Source organism: Octopus sinensis, linkage group LG1, assembly GCF_006345805.1.
Source record: "Octopus sinensis linkage group LG1, ASM634580v1, whole genome shotgun sequence".
Classification (NCBI taxonomy): Eukaryota; Metazoa; Mollusca; class Cephalopoda; order Octopoda; family Octopodidae; genus Octopus; species Octopus sinensis.
Window position 1 is genome coordinate 113,996,737 of NC_042997.1, and position 17,753 is coordinate 114,014,489.

The following is a 17,753-nucleotide window of genomic DNA, read 5'->3' on the forward strand; positions in this document are numbered from 1 at the left end:
AGGATTTTTACAGCTGGATGCCCTTCCAAATGCCGACCACTTTACAGTGTGGGCTGGGTGCTTTTAAGTGGCACCTGCACTGACAAGGTCATGAAGTACATGCAAGACCAAAAAAATATATATATGTATTATATAAATGAAAGGAGCATGACATCCCACCCACACAATAAACCTGTACCTGCTGGGATACACAGTGTGGTCAACTTCATTAGGCAGAAGTATTTGTGTATGTGAAACAGTTGACCTGAGGGCTACACCCTGTTCCACCAACTACTACTGTGTTGCAAATTGACCCAGTCAGAGCTGATCTGTAGCCACACACCAGAAACGACAACAAGAATCAGAAATTCAAAATGAGCATCAAATTCCATTGGCTTCATCAGTGTAGGAGGTTTTTCAAAAGACAAGACCACTGGTCTTTTATCTTGGGACTATTTAATAATTTCAAAGAATTTATATTTTTAGGTTTCAGATAATAAGAGATTTAGTTAGTTAACAAGACATCATTTATGTATCTATAAAACAAGGATATTTATAATTTAAGCAACTGGTTCTATTATGTTTTAATATTTTTGTTTGTTTCATTTTGTTAGGGTTTAGATGAGGCAGGAATTGATCAAGATGGTGTATTTAAAGAATTTTTAGAGGAAACTATTTCAAGGGTATTTGATCCATCTTTGAGTCTATTCAAGGTAAGAAATTATTCTTCAAAATATAAGTAAACATGACAAATTCCTAATCTTAAACTGGTTTAATATGAGTTAATCCATCATGATGACTCTCTATCATTGCTTTCTTTGGTATCCTGTCAGTCATTATGGCCAGGATAAATGACTTTACTCAAACATTTTTTTTTCAACCCTTTAGCATTTAGATTACTCTGTCAGATGTGATACTTATTTATTCAAATCATTTTGAATTGATCATGTAGCTTCAAGATTTTTATGGTGTGATTGTTTATTTTTAGAATAACATTGTCGGGTAGGTACAAGAGGCCAGATCTGGTCAGCTTGAACATAAAACAAGGTAAAATATTTGGGCCAGATATGGCCAGTTTGAATGCTAAGGGGTTTAATATCTTTATTAGTATTTGTCGTGTTCACTCTTAACTTGACAAATGCTGAGTTTGGTTGCCAAACATTGATTATTTTTATAAATCTTTTCAAATTAAGAATGAATAAAAAAAGTGCATCATTGTATGACTATGGAATTATATCGTATGATGTACATACATGTATATAACGTGCGTGTGCTGCATATGTATTGTATATGTACTTGTGCATCAAAGTTAATGATGTAACTTGGAGTAAATTACGAAACAACTGTAACCATATGGAATATTAATTTTCTTTTGCCTCTCACATCTGTTTTTTGTTTTGTTTATATATATTTATATTACAACTCAATGTTCATTGACAGTGACAACAAAATACCTTCAAAATTTAAATACTACTTGGTCAGTATCTGGAGCTATTAATGGTTCATTTAACTGACCAATTTGAGATGATGCTGTACCAGTTTTGTTTTACAAGGAAGATAAAAGAGAATTTCTGCAGTTGTATTTGTTCTTTGATTGTAGCAATTCCTGATGGAAATAGTAGCTCTTTGGTTATAAATATTTTAAAGACAAGCATTTAACAAAAGTTCATGTTTAAAATTTCCTTTGCAGGCAACTAGTGAACAGAAGCTGTATCCTTCATCAACATCCTATATTCAAGAAGATCACTTGGCACTTTTTGATTTTCTGGGACGGATGTTAGGAAAAGCTGTCTATGAGGTAAATTTTTCTCAGAATGTATATCCTGGAGTGTTATCCATCATGACATGGGTAACTTTAAATATTATTAGATAAAGCAGCAAAAATGATATAGATATTCATTCTTCATATGTTCCAGCAGACTCCAACATGAATTTGCTCATCATTCTTGTCTACAGAGAACAACTTATCTCTTTATTTCTCCTTTGTATAACACCTCTCTTAAATATTCCGTATTTTTCATGTCAAGACGAGACTATACATGCAAAAACACACACACACACACACAATGGGCTTCTTTTCAGTTTCCCTCTACCAAATCCACTTACATTGGCCAGCCTGTTGCTATTGTAGGAAAAAAGATACCCAAGGTGCAATACAGTGGAACTGAACCCAAGAGCGTATGGTTAGGAAGAAAGAGCTTCTTAACTACTCAGCTACAGCTTGGCCTGTGTGCATTCATGATTTTACTTTGTATCAGTTTTCCAATTAATGGGATAAGTAAATAAACTTATTAATTTCACAGTCCATCTGTTTTATATTGGCCTCTGGATTCAGTTTGATTCTTAATTGTAAGAGATGTTCTAAAATTTCTATTTTATATAATTTTAACATGGTCCAATTGAGGAGCATAAAGCTAATATTGGAGTCAAGACACATTGAGAATATAGAGTGATGCTATAATGATAGGGTAGAAATTATTAAATTTTCATCAATAGTGTAGAAAACCACCAAACTGAAACATCAGTAGATTGTTGATACCAGTGCCCCAGCATGGCCACGGCCTTTAGGTCTGAAACATTTAAAGGAATACAAAAAGCTATTCTGTGAAATATTTGAAATGAAAATTTGCTTAGAAAAATTTCTGATCTGGCTTTGTTTGTTGACAGGGTATTGTTGTTGATGTGCCATTTGCACCGTTCTTCCTGACACAAATTCTTGGCCATCAGCAGAGTTCAACCTACAGTTCCCTTGATGAATTACCATCTTTAGACCCAGAACTTGCCAAAAGTCTTTCATACCTCAAGGTTTGTATATACTTTACATTTATTCAGTAAACTCTGTAAATATTTCCCATCATTTTAACAAATGCATTTTGACACAATTCAATCTAACATAGATGAAGATTGTTTTAATTATAATTCTATATTTTCATGTTTCTTCACCACATCATCATTTCTGTCGTGGCCACCGCCACCATCATCATCAATTAGTTTTAACTATGTGGCTTTAAAATCAGTCATTTACAAAATATAATGCCTGGTGTGAAAGCATGTTTTTGCTGTCCAGTTTCTATTTTTGATTTTAAAAATCTTCAAAATATTTAAAAATAAACAAATAAAATCTGAAATTAGAATAAGTCCAAAGACTAGTAATTTCTATTTATCAGATATAATATTTAAGTAAAAAATAACCCACTGCTACAGAGAAATTCACTATTTGAAACATTGATTTCATGCATTGGTACAAGGTCACAGATTTCTAATGTGAAGCCATAAGTCCTTTGAATCATCCCCAAGGGGGTGACCAGAAAAGGACTATAACTTGACTATAGCTGACATTGGTGGAATTCGAAATAAGGTCCTACTAATGTAGCCAAGTATCTCCTTCATAGTAAGAGGGCTACCTCTGTCCCTCTATCATACTCTAATCTCCACTCCATCTCTCAGTTGTGAGGTCTTTGTCTTGTGAGCCCATGGGTGCTGAAGCCATGTAAAAAGCACCTGTACTGGTTCTACGTATAAAGTACCTGTACTGGTGCCATATGTAAAGCACTGGTACTGGTGACACATAAAAGGCCCCCAGTACACTCTGGGAAGTGGTCGGCATTAAGAAGGGCATTCAGCTGTAGAAACCTTAACAAAGCAGACAATTGGAGTTTGGCGCAGCTCTCTGGCTTGCCTGCTTCTGTTAAACTGTCCAGTCCATAGCCATATGGAAAATGAACATTGAATGATGATGATGTTAAATGGATGGAAGTAGACATGGAAGACCATTTAGTTTCAACTTCTACCATTTCTGCTGATCCATTCCTTGGAAAATGGATATGATGATCCCAAAGTATGTAGTACCACTAACCAAGTCATTCAGTTATTGCTATTAAATTATCCATGTCATTTTTAATGATGTTAATATTCTTGATTAGTCTCTAATCAGTTCTGATCATACAGACTTTTATGATTGAAGACATTACAACCATGGCCCTCTTGTCTCTTACCCAAGACAATATGCGTTCTTTTTTCTAGTGCATTTTTTTTCCTAAGATGTTATGCTCTGATTTGTTGGAAATTTAGCTGCTATTTTTATGCAGGTTGAGTGGTTACATACTTGCACCCTTGCTGCATAAAATATCTCTTGCTGTTCTTTCACAATCTCCATTAATATTGATGATATTATTATTTCTTTTTATCTCAGGTTTTGTTGTAACTCCTGGAGTCTTGCATGCATAGTGGGCTTGCTACCCACAACCTACAGTACCATGCTATCTGTTCTTTCCAACTATCTAATACTTTCCTGGTTATTCTGGCTGTGCCAGAGAGGAAAACCTTTTGTAACAGTTCTACTGGGCACTCTATTCTGATTTCTTTTATATAAACAGACAGCTTATTAATGGTAATCTATTTAGCATTTGCTAATTCTGCATTTCGATGCAAATTGTTTAGATTTACTAAATTCGTTGTTTTAATTCCCCAGCGTTTCAGGTTATGATTAGGTAAGACCATTTTATTTTTCAAGCAAAATTTAGACATTTTGTGCACCAGCCATTGTGACATAAATTTGACGACATCTGTCCCAAAGCGTAAAATTCGCCATTTTATGCATATGCACAAAAATGACAATACGGGTTCACTACCAGACTCTGCTCATGTTTTTGTCAAATTGATCTATTAATATAGATTTTAAATTTTAGAAAAATGTCGAAATTGATGAAAAATGTTTCATGGCTGTAAACAGACATCTTATTAAGTGTAATATTTTACTGGGTACCTCAGCTAGTATTTCAAATAAGTGTCATCATCCATTTCCCCATCACATCCACCACCTTTTAGAACTTTTACGAAAGTCAGTAAAAGTGAATCTATCTATCATCTGTTCTAATGATGTGCTTCTCTTTCAGCATTATGAGGGTGATGTCAGTGAATTAGATCTAACATTTTCCTGTGATGAAGATTGCATGGGTCGGCTTGAGACACACGAACTTGTACCTGGAGGAAAAGTTATTGGAGTTACAGATGAAAACAAGTAATTGCTCTTTCACTATTATTTATTCATCTCTTGAATATTATTTGAATTGTAGACTGGAACTATGTCAGACATCATACTGAACATCACCTGCCTCAGGTGTTCATGTTAACCCCTTCCTCACCATATTCCTCTTGAAATACACTGCCTTTGTTTAAATTAATTTTGTGAATAACAAAGAATTTAACAAAAACAATTTTGTCAATATTAAGCTGGTGATTGGAACATAAATTAACATGCCAGTGTTGCATGACCGGACCATTTAAGAGTACCTCTGATGTGTTGGGCAATATGATATGCTTGAGAAGACCTGTTGAGTCAAGTAAAACCAAAATCGTAGCTGTGGCCAGTGCCCCCTGACGGGCTCCTATTCCAGTGGCATGTAAAATGCATCATCCGAACGTGATCGATGCCAGGTCCACCTGACTGGCTCCTGTGCCGGTGGCAAGTAAAAAGCACTATCCGAACGTGATCAATGCCAGGACTGTCTGACTGGCCTCCGTGCCAGTGACATGTAAAAAGTACCCACTACACTCTCAGAGTGGTTGGCGTTAGGAAGGGCATCCAGCTGTAGAAACACTGCCAGATCAGATTGGAGCCTGGTGCAGCCGCTGGCTCTCCAGACTTCAGTCAAACCGTCCAACCCATGCCAACATGGAAAACGGACGTTAAATGATGATGATGATGATCACTTTAAAACATTGTTTGTACCAGATGTTTTACTCTGTTTTACTTTTCATTAATATGCTAATTATTTTTTATTAACATTTAATTAAGTTCTTACTTCATGCATTTGATTATTTTCCAGGATCCGTTATGTCCATTTGATGGCTCATTTTCGAATGTACTGCCAGATAAAGGAGCAAACTGCTGCCTTCATCCGTGGGTTTCGATCAGTGGTTAACCATGAATGGCTCAATATGTTCTCAGCTCCTGAACTACAGAAGCTTATTTCTGGTGACAATAGAGATATCGACATAGAAGACTTAAGGTAAGATATATTCATCATCATCATCATTATTATCATTTAACATCTGTTTCCATGCTGGCATGGATTGGACTGTTTGACAGGAGTTGGCACCAACGTTCCAATTGTCTGTTTTGGCATAGTCCCTATGACCGAATGCCCTTTCTAACACCAATCACTTTACAGAGTGTACTGGGTGCTTTTTATGTGACACTAGTGCCAGTGCTTTGTACATGGCACCAGATCCAATGCTTTTTATATGGCACTAGCACAGGTGTGCTAGTATGTTGTTGTTTTAACTTTTAGATATGTTTGTTTATATTAAGTCTGTTTCCATCTGTAGCGTTAAATATATAAATCTTGCATTTTATAGAAAACTGAGTTTATAACTTTACGGAGATGTACTTGCATAGCAAGTGACCTGATCTGAGATCGTGTGCTGGAATGAAAACAATTGCAGCGTGGAAGGTGTTTATAAGCCATTTAAGAAACACACAAAAACCGTTAGATTCACTTCAACATTTAAATTTAATTTGTCAAAATATTTTCGTCACTTTGAGACTGCGACCTGTTCACTGAGCACGGAATTTTGTCGGTGAACAGGTCGTGGTCTCAAAGCGACGAAAATATTTTGACAAATTAAATTTAAATGTTGAAGTGAATCTAACGGGTTTTGGGTGTTTCTTAAATGGCTTATAAACACCTTCCAGGCTGCAATTGAGTTTATAACTACTACAAACTATTTGTGTGTATGTGTGTGGTAGTTAAATACAGGCTGGTTATAGTGTAATATAATTGTTTCATATTAAGACTGTACCTGCAACCACATAGTTGGGAAGCGAGTTTCTAAGTCACACCACCATACCTGCGCCTACACAGTCTGTGTGTGGTAGTCTGCTGCTCATTGCAATACGATTTGGATTGCCTCCCTTGATCCTCTTTGACTCCACTCTCATCCGGCTTTTGAGTGACATTTTGTTTATTTAATATAATCTGGTATGTTTATACATGTGTAGCAGCTGCTTCATCTCATTATGTTTTTATGTCATAAGTAATGCACATGACATTTGTAATTCCTCCCAGAATCCTGGTGAAAGTTGATGTACTTCATGTTCGGTGTCAATGTGTCTTGACTGATGCCTGATGTATGTTGTGTATCATGGTAAAATTTGATGTATAATGTGAGTGATACGAAGGATTGAATATCATATGTGATATCAAAAATACTTGTATATTGTATGTGATATCAAATATTGCTGTATATTGCTTGTGTACTGTGTACCATATCAAACTAATGGAAACATAGTGTAGATGTAAATACTAAAATAACGTGTCATAACTAAAGATGAGTTTAATAATAATGATAATAATAACAATCCTTAAGGCAGCGAGCTGGCAGAATCATTAGCACGCCGGGCAAGATGCTTAGTGGAATTTTGGTTTTTATGTTCTGAGTTCAAATTCTGCCGATGTCGACTTTGCCTTTCATCCTTTCGGGGTGGCATACTGGGGTCGATGTAATTGACTGGCTGCCTCCCCCCAAATTTTGGGCCTTGTGCCTAGAGTAGAAAAGAATAATAACAATCCTTTCTGCTAAAGGCCTAAAATTTTGGGGTAGGGGACTAGTTGATTACATCAACCCCAATATTTCACTTGTAGTCTATTGACCCCTAAAGGATGAAAGGCAAAATTGACCTCAGCAGAATTTGAACTCAGAGCGTAAAGACAGACAAAATTCCACTAAGCATTTTGCCTGGTGTGCTAACGATTCTGCCAACGTGCTGCCTTAATAATAATAATAATAACAATCCTTTCTACTGTAAGCACAAAGTCTGAAATTTTTGGGGGTTGGGTGCTGGTGAATTGCATTGACCTGAAAGCTGAGCACAACAGAATTTGAACTCAGAACATAAAGATGGCATGCTAATGATTCTGTCTGCTCACCTCGTTAATGATAATCATCATTATCATCATTGTCGTTTAACGTCCGTTTTCCATGCTGGCATAGGTTTGACTGGGGACTGGCAAGCCAGGAGGCTGCACCAATCTCCCGTCTGATCTGACAAGGTTTCTACAGCTTGATGCCCTTCCTAACTCTGATTGTGTAGTGGATGCTCTTTATGTGCCACCGGCACAGGAGCCAGTCAGGCAGACACTAGCAACGATCACATTCGGATGGTGCTTTTTACATGCCACCGACATGGGAGTCAGTCAGGGGGCACTGGCCCCAGCTACGTTATTGGTTTTACTTGACTCAATAGGTCTTCTCAAGCATATCATATCGCCCAACGCATCAGGAGTATTCTAAACAGGGCTGGACATGAGTGACTGCGATCTCACTTTAGTTGCCGGGTCTTCTCAATCACAGCATATCTCCAAAGGTCCTGGTCTCCTGTCATTGCCTCTGTGAGGCCCAATGTTCGAAGGTCATGATGATTATAATAATGGTTTCAAATTTTGGCACAAGGCTAGCAATTTTGGGAGAGAGAGTAAGTCGATTACATTGACTCCTAGTGCTCAATTGGTCCTTATTTTATTGACCCTGAAAGGACAAAAGGCAAAGTCAACCCTGGCAGCATTTGAATTCAGAATGTAAAGTCAGAAGAAATGCAATTAAGCATTTTGTCTGGTGCGGTAACGATTCTACTAGCTTACTACCCTAATTAAAATAATTACAACAACATAATGTGAGCAGTTATAATGTTCTTAGCAGTACCTCCAGTTGTCAAAGTTTCTAATCATTCCCTGTTTTTCCTTCATTGCAGACGTCATACTCAGTATTATGGTGGCTATCATAACAACCACAGAGTAATCAACTGGTTATGGGATATCGTGGACCATGACTTTAGTGCTCATGAGAGAAGTCTTTTCCTTAAAGTGAGTTGCTTCTTCGATTTCAGTGGTCAGCTAATATTTGGGAGCAATCAAAGAGATCAATATTTGAAGATGATTACACAGATCAATGGTCATACAATTGCTAAACGATTTAATGATGTTTTTAATTTTATGTAAATTATGAATTCCATGTAAATATTTTCATATACAGTAATCCCTTGACTATCAGGGGTGTTACATTCCAAAACGCCTCACAATAGGTGAAATAGAAACAGTATTGTACTGTATATTTTTAAAATTATTTTTATAATTTGTGTATATTTTACTATAAATGCAAAACACCACCACAGAGGAATTGATGTAAGCTTAAATAATAAACTGTGATATGGCAAGGGATTGCTGTATTTTAGTTCTTTTTATGGATATTTTCTCTAGTTTTTAAAGCATTCTTCTTACCCCCTGTCTGTCTGTCTGTCTGACTCTCTCTCTAATTTACAGATAATGCATTCCATCTTTGGTCTAGTCTTCCTCAACAGATATTGTTCAGGCCTACACATTCATGGTCAGTCTTGACCAATAGTGAGTGGCCCTTCATTTAGTTATTTTATTCACTATTAAAATAATATTGAAAGGAATTCAATATCAATGAAAGCTAATTGGACAACCATTAGCATGTCTGATGTTAATCTTGGGATTTAAGTCTATCTGAGTGAAGGCACTTGGCTAAGTGGTTAGGGCTTATTCAGCTCATGATCTTAAGGTCGTGAGTTCGATTCCCAGCAGCACATCGTGTCCTTGAGCAAGACATTTTAATTCATGTTGCTCCAGTCCATTCTGCTGGCAAAAATGATTTGCCCCTGTATTTTAAAGGGCCAACTTTATCACATCCTGTGTCAAATAGAATCATCATCACGATTTAACGTCCACTTTCCATGCTAACATGGGTTGGACAATTGACTGAGGGCTGGTGAACCAGATGGCTGCTCCAGGCCCCAATCTTGATCTGGCAGAGTTTCTACAGCTGGATGCCCTTCCTAACGCCAACCACTCCGAGAGTGTAGTGGGTGCTCTTCACGTGCCACCTGCATGGGGCCCAGTCAAGCAGTACTGGCAATGACCTCACTCGAATCTTTTTACACGTGCCACCGGCACAGATGCCTGTGAAGCGACATTGGTAACGATCATGCTCGAATGGTGCCCTTTTACGTGCCACGGGTAAGGAAGCCAGTTGGCTGCTCTGGCAACGATCACAACGATCACGCTCAGATGAGAATTACATTAAGGGTAGGTACATGTGTCTGTGGAGTGCTCAACCACTTGGCAAGTTCATGAGCCTGCTGTTCTGTTGATTGGATCAACTGGAACTTTCATCATTGTAACTGATGGAATGTCAGAGAAATTTAATGTCTAATAAAGATGTCATACAGACATGCACAGGCATATTGAGTGCAACAGGAGAGCCTGTGGTTCTCATAAATAATCTGGGTTGAATTTCTTCTGTAAGCTTTCAAAACTGGCTGTGTTTTGAGGCTGGCTCTTCACCTTTCCTCACATATCCTATCGTTATTGTCCGTTTCTGTAATGTTTCCTTTAGAAATCATTGTACACTCTTAAAATAATTACAATTTTATTCCATTCCATAAATTTGTCCTTTGGTTCAGTGATTGAAGCTCTTAGACTCAATCCTGAGGTTGATACTTACCACACTACTTGTAATAAGTCATTCCATTCAGAAATACAATAAAATATGTTTCATTTTTCACTTATAAGTGCAACATCATCATCATTTAATGTCTGTTTTCCATGCTGGCATGGGTTGGACAATATGACAGGAGTTGGCAAGCCAGAGGGCTGCACCAAGCTGGCTTTTGTTGAACTATCCAACCCATGTCAGCATGGAAACAGGCATTAAATGACAATGATGTATTCATAAATAAAATATTTTGTATTCAGAAATATATGTCTTGTTTTTAAGTACTGTACACATGCCTATTGTGCCTGTTGTGTTGTTACTTATAATTGTGAATTAAACGACCAATTATTTTATTCTTTATTCTGACACGTGTCTTTTTTCTTTTCCTTTATTAGTTTGTCACAAGCTGTTCTAAACCTCCACTGTTAGGTTTCTCCACACTCGATCCTGCATTTTCCATTCGGTGTGTAGAAGTTAGTGATGATCAGGTAAGACTTGCTGAATAAATATATATCGGCTAGTTGGTTGGTGTTGATAATGATAGTGGTGGTGGTTGAAGCAAATGTTGTTTTGTGTTGTTAAATTGGTGATGGTAGAGCAAAGAGGAATTTGAAATTAGATCAAACTTTCGTTACTGTATTTATTTTGAGATGCTCTGTGTTTCTTTCAATTTCTTCAAATATAACAAAGAATATAGTAAAATAACTTAATTATCATTAAGCTAGTGTTAGGAACAAATTGTGACTAAGGTTTGGTGGAAGATTTTAATTCAAAACTTATGAAAACAAGACATTTGTACTACAGAGCCAGAGCTGGTTTCAGCAAGGTTGGTAAGGAAAGGGTTAAGAGTCATAAAATGAAAGGGTGCATATGCAGGTCAAGAGTATTGTTGGTGAATTTAGAGAAGCATGGAACTTTTGAAGAATGCAATATTCTAACAACTGATGTGGAAAGTTTATTCCATGCTTCAACAGTTCTGATCATGAAAAAATGTTTCTGAAAGAAGTGTACTTGAAACCCTAAACAACTCTACTTTTTTTTTGACAACTGATGTTGGTGTGTTTACGTCCCTATAATTTAGTGGTTTGGTAAAAGAGACCGATAGAATAAGTACTAGGTTTACAAAGAATAAGTCCTGGGGTAAGTTTGTTTGACTAAAGGTGGTGCTCCAGCATGGCTGCAGTCAAATGACTGAAACAAGTAAAAGAAGAATTAAAAAAGAACACACACACACACACACACACACACACATATATATATATATATATATATATATATATATATATATATATATGATGGTGATGGACTCTCCCACCATTAGACGATGTATGAGGGTTTGACAATTTCTTACTGAACAACCACACAGATGATTTGTTTATAGTGATCAAATGTTTGTGTACACATAAGCTCACTCCCTCCATCAAATCAACATTACCTGAACAGGTGCAACGAATGCCACATGTCAAATGATGAAACGATTGCAGAGCAATGTGAAATGAAGTGCTTTGCTCAAGAACACAACCCAATGCCCGGTCTGGGAATCGAACCCACAATCTCGCAATATATATATATATATATATCATCATCATCATCATCATCGTTGTTTAATGTCCACTTTCCATGGATTGGACAGTTTGACTGAGGACTGGCAAGCCAGAAGGCTGCACCAGGATCCACTCTAATCTGACAGGGTTTCAACAGCTGGATGCCCTTCCTAATGCCAACCACTCTGAGAGTATATATATATACTAGCAGTATCGCCCGGCGTTGCTCGGGTTTGTAAGGGAAATAACTATATAAGCATTTTTAGAGAGTTATAGCCAAAAAATAGGAAAAAAATGCATTAAAAATGGAAAAAAAATTAAGGTAAATTTCTTTTTAAATCGTTGACACAGCGTAGATATTTTTAGAGAGTTACTTCCCTTATATAATAGCAAAAAAAATGCATTAAAATGGAAAAATATGATGGTAAATTTTTTAAATCATAGACTCATCGTAGACGCGCGCTAATACCCAGAAGGGCTCGATATGAATCACGACTATAAGATACCCGGTTTTGGTTACACTGCACCGCAAAATGTGGGAGTAGTTAGGAATCTAAATCGTAGGAGACAGACACACAACTTCACTCTTATATATAAAGATATAAGTCACGTAGTTATATACACATACTTTGTTATATACACATTCTTAAAAGAAAATGTTATTTTGAATACAACATTTATAAAGAATAAAATATTTTTTGGTTTTTCTTAACCCTTTCGCTACTATATTTCTGACCAAATTACACCCCTTATGTGTTTCAATTAATTTCTAACGTAATCATAAATTTAGTCTGGTTTCATTAAACAACTATAACTTTTTTATTTATCAATATATTAATCTGATTTTTGGAAGAAAATTTAATGAAATATTCTCAACCAATTCTACACTATAATTTTTGTCACAAAGTGACTCTAATTGCAGGTAGATACAGGTAAATTCAACAATATATAAAATTATTAAAATTTTGTTCAAACATTGCTATAGAAAATGGGTTATTAGCTAATATTCAATTGGGTATACAACAAAATTTTACGATAGAATTTGTTATTCTGGGTAACTTTCTGATACCCATAATAATATTTATGGCAAAATAGGCCTTAATTTAATTTAAGGTTGTGGGAAATAACAAACTATCCTTTCTTTCGCTTTGTTTACGTTTAGCGTAATAATTTCAAATAGGCTCATTCGAAAAAGTAAAAAGAAATAGTTTAAGGCTTTATACTCTTCTGGGAAAGTCTGTGGCTTGGTGCAGTTTCTTCAGAAAAATCACCGAAAGAAACAGTTTTTAAATTTTCACTCCATTCAGGTACCAATTCATTTTCTTAATCGCTGTCGGATTCACTGTTTTCACTTTAATAGCTGCAAACTTGCAAAGACAAAGGAGGAGAAGGGTGATAGCGTCAGTGAAACAGTCGCTCCCTTTGTGTGTATGTGCGTTTGCGTGTGGTGTATCCCACATTAAGAAAAACATTTGACATATACACCAGAATGTGAGTTTTCTCTAAATTTTGCTTAATTGGGGTTGAAATTTTAAAAACCGGACCTGGCAAAACCCGATGCATTCTACTCTTAAAAATGCTAGGTAAATTGTAATTGAAGAAATCCTATATTGTAGATTTCTATAACTGACAAAGGGAGGCAGATAAAATCTGCCTTTTATAATAAGAGATAATTGTGTGCGTGTGTGTGTGTTGTCCCCCTTGCCTTGACGTTGCATGATAGTTGGAAGTGAGTGTCACTGTCATGTAAGCAGTGTCTTTTGTTTTCAATATTCTGTCCAAACATGTCTCATCATGAGGTAACACACCCTCACTTGGCAACAGGTCAGGTATCCAGCCATTGAATAATCCAATAAAAATTCTGTCCAATGCATGTGAGCATAGAAAACTGGGCATTAAAATGATGATGATGATGATAACAACCATCACAGCTGCCATGAACCACTCAATGCTCTGTTGGAAACCTGTTGTTCACCAGTTGCAATAGAAATAATAAATTTAAATCATATTGTTGCTATTATGTTCAACTGTCGGATGTCCAAATTTGACCAAATGTGTTTTTTTTTTTCAATATTTAATTTTGCTTGCAATAGCCAATTCTTTTGGTCAAACTATCGTATCTCCAGCTGCTTTAGATATGAAAATTGTCAACGACTTAGCATTTTTCAAAAGTGTGGTAAGTCCCACATACAACAGTTTCTGACTGAAAATATCACACATGCATGGAGCTACAATTTTATGCACCCAACAGAGTATTATTGTGAAGCTGAAATTGTTGCTAATGTAAAAAGAAATGGAATGGTGAAACTATTTTTGCATTTTCTGAAAAAGCAACATTTTGGACTTACGACACTTTTGCATAATAGCAACGATATAGAGTTAGAGTAATCTCATGACTGGTGCTTTTGATAAAGACTTGGTGAAGATGTCTAGGTAGAGTTTTAGGGGTTTCTGAGAGTTAAAACTTTTTTTTGTACATTGTTCATTCTTTAATTTTCTGTTGTTTCTAGGACACCGGGGATACTGTTGGCAGCGTTCTTAAAGGATTTTTCAATATACGTAAAAAGGACCCCATTGGTCGTTTACCAACATCTTCAACTTGTTTCAATCTTCTTAAACTGCCTAACTACCAGAAGAAGAGCACTTTGAAGGAAAAATTACGATATGCCATTCATTCAAACACTGGCTTTGAGTTATCTTAGCTTTTGTGTGTCACGAATGCACAAAATGTCGTTTCAGTTGACCATCTGACAGAATACAGCATGGATGTGGAAAATAGATCTACATTTGTTCATGTGAGTAAGAAAAATGAGAATATATTTACAAAGCTAAAGAAAAAAACACACAAAAAAAGAAATACATTCCTAAAGCTTTACTTTAAAAAAAAAATGAAAAACATTTTGTGAACTTTTCAGACATTTCAAATAAAAGCAATAATTTTTTTATTCAATATGGAAGTAATTAGCAATGTTGGTGAGAGTGATTGGCACTGTAGATTCTTATATTCTGTTTACCCTCTGTTGTTCTGATATTATTAATTCTTTCCATCTTAAAGAACATAAAAAGAAACCACATGAGGAGTGAAACCAGCCCTAAATACATATCACATACAAATTTATTTTTCTACTCAAAATTTAAAATGCTTAATTTTTTTTTCTTTTGGTTATTTCCATTACATTTGTTCATAAATTTGCCTGAATCAACAACACTAAAATTCAAATAAATAAATAAATAAAATATATCAGGTAACATTATTAAAAAAAACCCATTGGAGAGAAATAAATTTGTATATGATGTGTATCTAAGACTTCATCAGATTCATGTGCTGTGAATATTTTGGTACTTAATGTTGAAACAACCATTGCTGTATGATGTAAGCAGAAATATTTGAAGTGGTCAAACTTCAAAGTATGTCTTTTATTGATTTGCTTTGAACCGAATCTTAGTGTAAGGAATCACAACTGTACATAAAACAAATCTGAATATTACCTGACTGAGATTAAGAGGATTAGCAAAGACATTTTGTCACTACATGACAGAGCTCAAAATAGTAGGAAATGTACCAAAGAGATACATTTTCTTGATGTTTTCTTAAACTGAAATGGTTGTAGATTAGCCAGGTAAGTACTTGGTGTGTCATCTTTGTGTAGACTGTCATTGTGTTAAACAAAAGAAAATGGAAAAATAAATACAATTATAAAAACTATTTTACGTATTGTCTATGTGTGTGTATATCCCCTACTGCAAGAAACCTGCTCTCTTCTAGACCCGTCTATCTGACTTTAATTCCTCAAACCATGGCTTAAAACTTCTTCCCTCTCTACTGTAGCTCTACTCAATTGAAGAGGATTTTAATGATGTGAGCTGCATGGAAACCTCACTAGTGCTGGTGCCATGAAAATAAAGTACCCAGTTATACATTGTAAATTGGTTGGCATTATGAAGGACATTCTGTCATAAAAAAACTATGCCAAAGCAGACATTGGAGCATGATGTCCTCAGGCCTGTTGGATCCTGTCAAATTATCCAATCCAATTCAGTAAGGAACATGGTTGCTAAACAGTGGTGAAGATGATGATGATGATGTGTATAAAACAGAATATTCTAGAGCATGCAAAGGAGGAGAGAGAGAGAAAGAAGGTAGCATTTATATGGGCATGTGATGTGCCTGAAGGATGAGTGAGGAAGCATGAAACAGGAAAAAATGGTAAAGATTAAAATATGAAAGAAAGTGTCAGAACAAGTGTTTTTGTTGGAGAGAATATGCATGTCTTCTTACATTATGCAAATGGAGCTAGAAAGAGAAATAAAGATGGTGGTAACATGGTGTCAGCATGAGCCATGTGGGCGGAAGAGGAGAGGTGGGAAATGATTGTAAGAGTGAGGAAAAGTTAGAGGTGAAGTAGGGCGAATATACTGAATGATGAAGAATGGTTCAGAGGGTAACTATGATGAGTTGGAGGGAAGATAAGGGAGAGTAAGGTGATGACTGTAGAGATTGAGGGTGAATGGGAAAAAAGGGTGGAGGGGTGATGGGTGATATGTATGAGTTGGAAGGTTGGGAAGAATAGGAACTGACTGGCCATACAAAAGAGGTGAAGAGCAGCAGAATAAGTAATAATACAGCAGATAAAAGAAAGATTAGAAGGGAGGTAACATGTGGGTGGTTGCAAGAGTGTGAAGAATGCTCAAATGCTTTTCATGTGCCAGTAAGGCGATGCTGACAACGATCATGCTCAGATGTGCTTTTAACGTTCCACTGGCATGAGTGCCAATCAGGTGGTACTGTGTATCTATGTGTGTATATATATATATATATATATATATATATATATATATATATATATATATATATATACTATACATCCTCCTCTACTGCTAAAGCTACTTTCAAGGCTGTTTGATTCAAAATTCATATTTAAATTATAAGAATGTTATCATTGGTTTATAGTAATTCTCAATGGCAATTATTCTTAAACTCCGTTTTTAAGGCCTAAAGGACTATAATAAATAAGAGGGGACTGGGAACTGAACCCTAGTGAATTCCTACTTACACATTAAATTCATCACTATACACTGTTAATTATCATGCTACTGACAATACCCCTGTACATGCTTTGTGTGGATCTCACAAGTTATTCATCTACCCCTATCTTTATCTGTAGACACCAGATCAGAAAGTGAAGGGCCCTGTCCAAGGCTTTACCTTGGCCAATGCATGTTCAGTGGCTTACTTGTAGCTAAATACTTCTTCTGCAGTCGTCTTATTAGGAAGAGAGCATCTGAGTATTTTCCTCTGGCACAAATCCAAATTGTAATTATGTAATTTAATTTTTTCTCTAATTAATCAACTTCTAACTGTTTTCATAACTTTCATGATGCTGCAATTTGATACCTCTGTAATTTCTTCTTTGTCCTTTTAACAGTTGAGTATGATATCTTTGGATATGACATCCTGATTAACCATGAAGGTAACTAAGCCATGTCCTTCACCCCTAATTCTGTTAAGCATTTCAGCATGAATTCCTGATGGTCCAGGGACTCTTCCTGCTTTTGTCACATCTTTAATTGCTTTATGTAATATACTGCTGTCAGCTAGAATGGTTAAAACTCTTTGATTGGTCCACACTGGGAAGACCTTTCTCTCATGCCTTTTCAGAATTGCTAAATGCAAGTGTCAATCTGTACACACTTTTTTTCCTAAAGCATCTCAAT

At 36.0% G+C, this 17,753-nt stretch overlaps 2 protein-coding genes across 2 annotated transcripts in view; both read left to right on the top strand.

Annotated features, from left to right (window-relative positions):
- LOC115213207 (ubiquitin-protein ligase E3B) overlaps positions 1 to 15,744 on the top strand; it is a 64,503-nt gene extending 48,759 nt beyond the window's left edge. Inside the window, exons 24-31 of the mRNA XM_029782145.2 lie at positions 594 to 692; positions 1,670 to 1,777; positions 2,647 to 2,784; positions 4,875 to 4,999; positions 5,808 to 5,990; positions 8,732 to 8,843; positions 10,890 to 10,982; positions 14,549 to 15,744. Of these exons, the coding sequence (XP_029638005.1) occupies positions 594 to 692; positions 1,670 to 1,777; positions 2,647 to 2,784; positions 4,875 to 4,999; positions 5,808 to 5,990; positions 8,732 to 8,843; positions 10,890 to 10,982; positions 14,549 to 14,740 (1,050 nt within the window). The 3' untranslated portion in view covers positions 14,741 to 15,744. The remainder of the gene's footprint in view (positions 1 to 593; positions 693 to 1,669; positions 1,778 to 2,646; positions 2,785 to 4,874; positions 5,000 to 5,807; positions 5,991 to 8,731; positions 8,844 to 10,889; positions 10,983 to 14,548) is intronic.
- A 1,225-nt stretch (positions 15,745 to 16,969) lies between these two features.
- Positions 16,970 to 17,753, top strand: part of LOC115215654 (DNA-binding transcriptional regulator BolA) — a 37,690-nt gene continuing 36,906 nt past the window's right edge. Inside the window, exons 1-2 of the mRNA XM_036503410.1 lie at positions 16,970 to 16,988; positions 17,465 to 17,509. Of these exons, the coding sequence (XP_036359303.1) occupies positions 16,970 to 16,988; positions 17,465 to 17,509 (64 nt within the window). The remainder of the gene's footprint in view (positions 16,989 to 17,464; positions 17,510 to 17,753) is intronic.